The 9,826-nt window shown below is 43.8% G+C and overlaps 2 protein-coding genes across 4 annotated transcripts in view; both read right to left on the reverse strand.

Moving 5' to 3' along the window:
• The window catches only part of LOC111982232 (muscarinic acetylcholine receptor M2-like), a 452,193-nt gene that overhangs the window by 84,084 nt on the left and 358,283 nt on the right, over nt 1-9,826 (reverse strand). The gene's annotated exons all lie outside the window — the stretch shown is intronic.
• Nucleotides 4,272-9,826, reverse strand: part of LOC111955477 (deoxyribonuclease gamma-like) — a 13,530-nt gene continuing 7,975 nt past the window's right edge. Inside the window, 5 exon segments of the mRNA XM_070436347.1 lie at nt 4,272-4,391; nt 5,195-5,291; nt 5,488-5,645; nt 7,555-7,667; nt 9,219-9,331. Of these exon segments, the coding sequence (XP_070292448.1) occupies nt 4,272-4,391; nt 5,195-5,291; nt 5,488-5,645; nt 7,555-7,667; nt 9,219-9,331 (601 nt within the window).

Genomic DNA, 9,826 nt, shown 5'->3' on the forward strand with positions numbered 1-9,826 from the left:
ACATCCATACTAGTAGTAGTCATGGCTCCAGAGTCTATACATCCATACTAGTAGTAGTCATGCTCCAGAGTCTATACATTCATACTAGTAGTAGTCATGGCTCCAGAGTCTATACATTTCATACTAGTAGTAGTCATGGATCCTGCTCCAGAGTCTATACATCCATACTAGTAGTAGTCATGGCTCCTGCTCCAGAGTCTATACAATCCATACTAGTAGTAGTCATGGCTCCAGAGTCTATACATCCATACTAGTAGTAGTCATGGCTCCTGCTCCAGAGTCTATACATTCATACTAGTAGTAGTCATGGCTCCAGAGTCTATACATCCATACTAGTAGTAGTCATGGCTCCAGAGTCTATACATCCCATACTATAGTAGTCATGTCTCCAGAGTCTATACATCCATACTAGTAGTAGTCATGGCTCAGAGTCTATACATCCATACCAGTAGTAGTCATGGCTCCAGAGTCTATACATTCATACTAGTAGTAGTCATGGATCCTGCTCCAGAGTCTATACATCCATACTAGTAGTAGTCATGGCTCCTGCTCCAGAGTCTATACATCCATACTAGTAGTAGTCATGGCTCCAGAGTCTATACATCCATACTAGTAGTAGTCATGGCTCCAGAGTCTATACATCCATACTAGTAGTAGTCATGGCTCCAGAGTCTATACATCCATACTAGTAGTAGTCATGTCTCCAGAGTCTATACATCCATACTAGTAGTAGTCATGGCTCCTGCTCCAGAGTCTATACATCCATACTAGTAGTAGTCATGGCTCCTGTTCCAGAGTCTATACATCCATACTAGTAGTAGCATGGCTCCAGAGTCTATACATCCATACTAGTAGTAGTCATGGCTCCTGCTCCAGAGTCTATACATCCATACTAGTAGTAGTCATGGCTCCAGAGTCTATACATCCATACTAGTAGTAGTCATGGCTCCTGTTCCAGAGTCTATACATCCATACTAGTAGTAGTCATGGCCTCCAGAGTCTACACATCCATACTAGTAGTAGTCATGGCTCCAGAGTCTATACATCCATACTAGTTAGTCATGGCTCCTGCTCCAGAGTCTATACATCCATACTAGTAGTAGTCATGGCTCCAGAGTCTATACATCCATACTAGTAGTAGTCATGGCTCCTGCTCCAGAGTCTATACATCCATACTAGTAGTAGTCATGGCTCCAGAGTCTATACATCCATACTAGTAGTAGTCATGGCTCCTGTTCCAGAGTCTATACATCCATACTAGTAGTAGTCATGGCTCCAGAGTCTATACATCCATACTAGTAGTAGTCATGGCTCCAGAGTCTATACATCCATACTAGTAGTAGTCATGTCTCCAGAGTCTATACATCCATACTAGTAGTAGTCATGGCTCCTGCTCCAGAGTCTATACATCCATACTAGTAGTAGTCATGGCTCCAGAGTCTATACATCCATACTAGTAGTAGTCATGGCTCCTGTTCCAGAGTCTATACATCCATACTAGTAGTAGTCATGACTCCTGTTCCAGAGTCTATACATTCATACTAGTAGTAGTCATGTCTCCAGAGTCTATACATCCATACTAGTAGTAGTCATTGCTCCAGAGTCTATACATCCATACTATAGTAGTCATGGCTCCAGAGTCTATACATCCATACTAGTAGTAGTCATGGATCCTGCTCCAGAGTCTATACATCCATACTAGTAGTAGTCATGGCTCCAGAGTCTATACATCCATACTAGTAGTAGTCATGTCTCCTGCTCCAGAGTCTATACATCCATACTAGTAGTAGTCATGGCTCCAGAGTCTATACATCCATACTAGTAGTAGTCCTGGCTCCTGAGTCTATACATTCATACTAGTATAGTCATGGCTCCAGAGTCTATACATCCATACTAGTAGTAGTCATGTCTCCAGAGTCTATACATCCATACTAGTAGTAGTCATGCTCAGAGTCTATACATCCATACTAGTAGTAGTCATGTCTCCAGAGTCTATACATCCATACTAGTAGTAGTCAGTGGCTCCAGAGTCTATACATTCATACTAGTAGTAGTCATGGCTCCAGAGTCTATACATCCATACTAGTAGTAGTCATGTCTCAAAGTCTATACATCCATACTAGTAGTAGTCATGTCTCCAGAGTCTATACATCCATACTAGTAGTAGTCATGACTCCTGTTCCAGAGTCTATACATCCATACTACATTGCAGTGCAGTGTACTACTACTAGTGCAGTGTAAAAATATATTTCCATACATAGAAACATACACAGTAAATATCCTGGTATTAATGGCTGACGTGATTAAGGCTTTTGGTGTTCAGACTCCTGAAACCCGGCTAGAATTCCATCAAACCTGTAGTGTCCGTTTCAAACTAGTGGCGCCGTGTGTGCTCACACGTTTCCTGATCATTCAGGTAGTAGTAGGGTTTTAAAGGACATTCTGTGATTTCATTGAGCTATGAGGTACTATGGAACTACTGAAATAGGTGTTTGATTGAATGTGACAGCAAAAAACATGGTTTATTGTTACATACATCGGATAGGTGAGATATGTTTACAGGGTCAGTCATAGAAGTACTGTGCTGGAGCAAATTAGGGTAAGTGCCTTGCTCAAGGGCACACAGGCAGGTTTTTCACTTTGTCTGTTTTGATATTCGAACTAGAAGTCATATAGAGTTCTCCCACAACAACAACACCACACACTACACGTCACAGCACCAGACTTAACCAGCCAACGAGAGCGTTGTTCCCAACTCGACCTCAAACAGACTTAGTCCGGACGCCCCACGATCCCTACAGCCTGCTACAGGTGTTAGAACATAGGATTATGCTAAGCTGGACAACAATGCAACAACACCCACAACAACAACGGCAAGTCAAATCATTGTACCACTTTCCTTCTGGTACAACACTGTCACATCGAGCTCCAAGATAAAGTATAGACCCACACCCAGCAAATCCAGAATTTCATACTGCAAACCACACAAACAGAAAGGCTTTTCCTAACCTTTACAAATGTTGTTGCACAACATATAGTTCCTCCACAATGCACCTGTCGATAGAAAGCGACATTGTGCTCCTTTTCAGCCAACCACTTAATCCATGCCATACAGGTAATGTCCGCATAACTCCAGAGCAGAGCTGATCCTAAAAGCAAAGCAGTACCATCCATATGTATCAACAGGTGCACCACCTATGATAGATCATGACAGGAGAACCAATACAACCATAAGCCACTCTAAAATGAAGGTGTGCAGTCGTAAATAGATCAAACAAGACACATGCCACAGACAATGTGCTCACACGATAATTTGGAAGGAGTGAACCCACCAAAATTCAGCACGCACCTGCCTGAACACGCAGAGTCAAGTCCAAACACTGCCAAGCTGCGACACTAGCCCAGAGCATAGATTCGAATAATGTGCACATACCAGGGCCATCCCCAACACACAACCAGCCCTACAACTTTCAAGACCGCAGGTCCAACACAGTCGTTCTCTACACGCGCGACTCAAGGTATTGTCCAGTAAGTTCCCAACCACGAGACTAACAACCAGCCACACCACGAGTGTAACCACGCCAGGCCCAAAAGAACACCTCCACATCCGGCTACTCTCGGTCACATTGTGACGATCGAGACGGCAAACGGCTCCTGAGGAAGCATTCTAGAGTCTGCTAAACAGCTAATCAACACCACAGACCCCATAGAGTTGCCGAGGAAATATCAAAACTCATCAGCTGATGAGGCATCACATAGCCCCCACTGGCTCCACGCGCGAGATGGTGTGGCATATCTGTTCCACTACATGCTAACCAGGAGCCCACCCACAGATGTGCATGATGCCTACCTGGCACACAAGTCCTGAAACAATCCATACGACTCTAGAGTCCCAATTTCAGACATTGGAATCTCTCAAATGCCCTGCAACCTTTCGGCTCGATCATGAGAAACCTACAACAGCTCGTGAGAGGCTAAAACTATCCCATCTATGAATAGGTTTCTCCATAATTTGTCTGATTACATAGACCTATCTTGTCCAAATCCACACAACATATGTTCCCAACATCATTGTTCCAGAGTGACACACAGGTACAGTACAACTTCGATTAAGTACAGTCTAACACAATGATCTGATTGAGGTGACCAGAAAATAACTCTAGTCTGATGCTTTGAGCGTGGATCACAAGCAGTTATGAGTTTGATGCAATGCTAGTTGTCTGAATGTCAGTTCTGCAGTATAAAGCCGACCCTGGACTAATGCCACAGGTTCATGGTGTGAGATAGTAGGAACCATGAGGATGATCAGAAGGTGTGGTCCTGCTCAAATGTCTGACCCGCGCTTCAAACTTCCATACCTCCACTTGGTAGTGGTCACTGACGTCCAGGGCCTGGAGAAAGACAACACATAAAACACACAAACTACAGTGCCACATCACACTGAATTTCAGATGACACATCCTGAAATAACTTGGGTGTATTAAGCTGTTGAATATGTGATCTCGTGAGTGTGTTAAGAGGGAGTGTCTGATAATTGACTCTTGGGTGTGTTACCTGCTGAATGACTCTGTGGGTGTGTTAGCTGTTGAATACTCGGTTGTTAAGCTGCGAATATTTGTTGTTAGCTTGAATATTTGGGTGTGTAGCTGATACCTGTGGGGTGTTAAGCTTGTCTTGAATTGACTCTGTGCGTGTGTTGGCCTGTTGAATTTGACTCTGTGGTGTGTTGCCTTGTTGAATGACTGGGTTGTGTGTGAGACCTGGTGGTCATGAGCTGTGGCGTGTGTTGCCTGATTGACCTGGTTTGCGTTGAATTTGACTCTGTGTGGTTGCGTTGTGACCTGTGGTCCTTCGTTGATGAAACTCGTGAGGTGTCTACTGTGAGATCTGTGTGTGTTGCTGTTGAATTGACTCTTGCTGGGTGTGTTGCCTGTTGAATTGACTCTGTGGGTGTTGCCTGTTTGAATTGACTCTGTGGGTGTGTTATCCTGTTGAATTGACTTGCTGGCGTGTGTAGCTGTTGAATGACTCTTGGGTGTCGTGTGTTAGCTGTTGAATTGACTCTGTGGGTGTGTTAGCTGTTGAATTGACTCTGTGGGTGTGTTACCTGTTGAATTGACTCTGTGGGTGTGTTACCTGTTGAATTGACTCTGTGGGTGTGTTAGCTGTTGAATTGACTCTGTGGGTGTGTTACCTGTTCCTCTGTGAGGCCGTATTCTTGGGCGAAGTTGAAAGGTTGTGCGGACTGGGGCACGATGGCTTTTGCAAATGCTTCCCCGTGGACCACGATCCTACAACACACACAGGGTTACCACACAGGGGTAACACACAGGGGTAACACACAGGGGTAACACACAGGGTTAACACACAGGGGTAACACACAGGGGTAACACACAGGGGTAACACACAGGTTGGGTATTCAATCAAAGGCGCATTGTAGACCAGTGCACTGGACAGCCTTCAAAGCGCTCACACACACAGACGTACCTGTCGTAGGCACAGGTGGTGGTTTGTCTAACGGTGGTGTCCTCTGTGTCTCCTATCAGCCACAGGAAGGCCTGGTTACTATAGAGACGTACATGCTGCCTGTTCTTCTTGGCCAAATAGCCACAGTCAGCGTTAAAATCCCCTAGGAACATCACCATCTACACGCACACACACACACACACACAGTTAAAATCCCCTAGGATTGATTTATTTATTTGACCTTTATTTATCTAGGCAAGTCAGTTAAGAACACATTTTTATTTACAATGACGGCCTACCAAAAGGCCTCCTGTGGGTAATATACACTACCGTTCAAAAGTTTGGAGTCACTTAGAAATGTCCTTGTTTTTTAAAGAAAAGCTAATTTTTTGTCCATTAAAATAACATCAAATTGATCAGAAATACAGTGTAGACATTGTTAATGTTGTAAATGACTATTGTAGCTGGAAACGGCAGATGTTTTATGGAATATCTACATTGGCGTACAGAGGTCCATTATCAGCAACCATCACTCCTGTGTTCCAAAGGCACGTTGTGTTAGCTAATCCAAGTTCATCATTTTAAAAGGGCTAATTGATCATTAGAAAACCCTTTTGCAATTATGTTAGCACAGCTGAAAACTGTTGTTCTGATTTTGAGTTCTTTTGCCCATCTTAATCCTAACCCTAACCCTGTTCCAGGGGTCCTAGTCCTATTGCATTTGGAGTTATTTGGCCACCTTAATTGAGATACAAACTTCATCAAAACATACTGTGTGCATGTAATTATGATTTGAAAATGTCGAAAAAAAATGCACGTGCTGGGCATCATTCAATAATAATATTCACACTATTCAGACTATTCTCAATTTAAGCTTGTTTTTACATATAGTAAATAATATACGTGAATTTAGATTTGGCCACTACCATGCACCTGTTGGAACAGGGGGGGAAAACCTTTAATCCGTATGCAAAAATATTGGTCACATGCGTCGAATACAACAGGTGTATACTTTACGGTGAAATGCTGACTTTCAAGCCCTTTCCCAATGAGCCCATTCCAACATTTGAATAGCGAGAGGAGGATGCTGTTCCCGCGGTTCATTTTCATGCCAGCCAGGTAAGTTGCTCCAGTTGAAAAGAGATCAATGTGCTTCATATTAGGAACGTTGAGAAATAAATATAGCGGGCCTAGCCTATAGAAAGCTGATCCTCCTCAGGCCTAGCCTATAGAAAGCTGATCCTCCTCAGGCCTAGCCTATAGAAAGCTGATCCTCCTCAGGCCTAGCCTATAGAAAGCTGATCTCCACCTAGCCAATAGAAAGCTGATCCTCCTCAGCCTAGCCTAAGAAAAGCTGATCCTCCTCAGGCCTAGCCAATAGAAAGCTGATCCTCCTCAGGCCTAGCCTATAGAAAGCTGATCCTCCTCAGGCCTAGCCTATAGAAAGCTGATCCTCCTCAGGCCTAGCCTATAGAAAGCTGATGGGATCCTCCTCAGGCCTAGCCTATAGAAAGATGGGATCCTCCTCTTTTTAATAGAGGCCATCAACTCTGTTTTCTCACGCAATTGCATAGCCTATAGAAATGTTGCGCAACAGGAACACTTATTTAATAACATGCATCATCCAGCTATGAGGAGCTGGCTCTCGCTGTGCAACAGGTGAACCTATTCTGCTCAAACTCTGAATGCCAGGGCTCTCATGAAGGGTTGATTTTATGATTGAATTTCCATCGATGTGAGTTATTAGAAGGATAATAGAGTGCTGAGTACCGGCCGTTAGAGTCTGACCGTTAACCAGTCTGGTAGGCTACTAACGACAGTTACCGTGACTGTCAGTCTAGTGACGGCCAGTGTGGCAGTAATAGGTGATACAGCCCTAACCAGGTGACAACCATGACACACAGTAAAGTAAAACATGCACAGCCCGGGATTAAATCTGATCACGCTTGTAAGGCTGTTTTAAATGTAATGTTTGTGGAGCATTGATGGTAAGCGGTGTATATGTCCCAATCTGAAATGTCTTTTTAAATGGTGCATTGAGACACAAAGCATGATTGGACTGAGTTCTGGCCACAGAAACACTGTTACCTCTGTCTTCCATTTCTTCTTGACATCCAGGAAGACATCGTAGAGGGCATCGATCTCTTTAGTAGCGTTGGTGGGAGTGGTGTGCTGGGGTACTAACACAAAGTCCCGTATGGCTGGAGAGAATGAGACAGAGAGATGGTGTGAGAGAGAGAGAGAGAGAGAGAGAGAGATAGAGAGGATGAGACAGAGATGGTGTGAGAGAGAGAGAATGAGACCGAGAGATGGTGTGAGAGAGAGAGAGAGGATGAGACAGAGAGATGGTGTGTGAGAGAGAGGGGATGAGAGAGAGAGGATGAGACAGAGAGATGGTGTGAGAGAGAGATACAGAGAGTGAGAGAGAGAGAGAGGCAGGGAGAGAGAGACAGAGAGTGAGAGAGATACAGAGAGACAGAGAGTGAGAGAGACACAGAAAAAGTGTGTTTGTGCGTGTGTATCATTGAATGTGTATGCATCTTTGAAGCTTAAGCTTGCATGTTGGTATTTTTGTGTATGTATGTATGGGTATTTATCATTTTAGGGAGGGAGAGAGATGGAGATAGAGAGAGACAGACGGAGAGACTTGGGGAGAGGCAGGGAGGGAGAGAGGGAGAGAGAAAGACAGAGAGAGATACATAGAGAGAGGGGGAGAGAGAGAGAGAGGGAGAGAGAGACAGAGACACAGAGAGAGGGGAGAGACAGAGAGAGGCAGGGAGGGCCTTCTATTCCATCAAAAGGAAAATAAAAGTTGACATATCAATTAGGATCTGGCTAAAACTACTTGAATCAGTTGTAGAACCCATTGCCCTTTATGATTGTCAGGTCTGGAGTCCGCTCACCAACCAAGAATTTACAAAACCAAATTGAGACTGCATGCAAAATTCTGCAAAAATATCCTCAGTGTACAACGTAAAACACCAAATAATGCATGCAGAGCAGAATTAGGCCGATACCCGTTAATGATCAAAATCCAGAAAAGAGATGTTAAATTCTACAACCACCTAAAAGGAAGCGATTCCAAACCTTCCATAACAAAGCCATCACCTACAGAGAGATGAACCTGGAGAAGAGTCCCCTAAGCAAGCTGGTCCTGGGGCTCTGATCACAAACACAAACAGACCCCACAGAGCCCCAGGACAGCAACACAATTAGACCCAACCAAATCATGAGAAAACAAAAAAGATTATTACTTGACACATTGGAAAGAATTAACAAAAAAACAGCGCAAACTAGAATGCTATTTGGCCCTAAACAGAGATTACACAGTGGCAGAATACCTGACTACTACCTGAGTTAAAGAGACAGAGAGACAGAGAAAGAGAGTTAAAGAGACAGACAGAGAGTTAAAGAGACAGAGAGACAGACAGATTGATTTAATCTATCATTATTCTCATTAATATTGTTGTTGTAGTTGTTGTTAATGGTAATCCCATTTCCACTACTACTATTATTATTGCTGTTGGTCCCATCATGTTTTGTTATATGTGTACTTTGACCATGTACGTAATTTAAGAGAGAGAGGCGGAAAAGACAAGACTCCATGTGTTGTGTGATGTCATGTCTGTTTAATTCTATCTCATGATGTTCTCAACCCAATTGTTTTACTCCAATTGACCTGTAATGACATTTGACTACTGTTTGTAACACCCCTATGACAGCTCATAACAGTATTATAACAGCAGTGCTACCTGTCTTGCGGGTGTGAAGGCGGACTATGAAGGGTTCTCTGGAGAAGGCATCTTCGTTTCCCGGCATCATGTCAAGATACTGATACTGATCTGTTACTGTCACAGAGCCGATCCTACACACAAACACACAGTAATCACACTTTTATAATCATATTAAAAAGCTTATCAGACTCAGTCCTGCACAGATACAGGAGGACACTTTCAACTGTAACCTTTATTTAACTAGGAAAGACACTTAAGAATACATTCTAATTTACAGCTTCCCGAGAAACAGAGGGTTAACTGCCTTGTTCAGGGGCAGAAGGACAGATTTTTACCTTGTCAAATCGAGGTATAGATCCAGCAACCTTTCGGTTACTAGTCCAATGCTCTAACCACTAGACTATCTGCTCTAACCACTAGGCTACCTGCTCTAACCACTGGGCTACCTGCTCTAACCACTGGGCTACCTGCTCTAACCACTGGGCTACCTGCTCTAACCACCGGGCTACCTGCTCTAACCACCGGGCTACCTGCTCTAACCACTAGGCTACCTGTCTCTAACCACTAGGCTACCTGTCTAACCACTAGGCTACCTGCTCTAACCACCAGGCTACCTGCTCTATACC

This window comes from Salvelinus sp. IW2-2015, linkage group LG3 (genome assembly GCF_002910315.2).
Source record: "Salvelinus sp. IW2-2015 linkage group LG3, ASM291031v2, whole genome shotgun sequence".
Classification (NCBI taxonomy): domain Eukaryota; kingdom Metazoa; phylum Chordata; class Actinopteri; order Salmoniformes; family Salmonidae; genus Salvelinus; species Salvelinus sp. IW2-2015.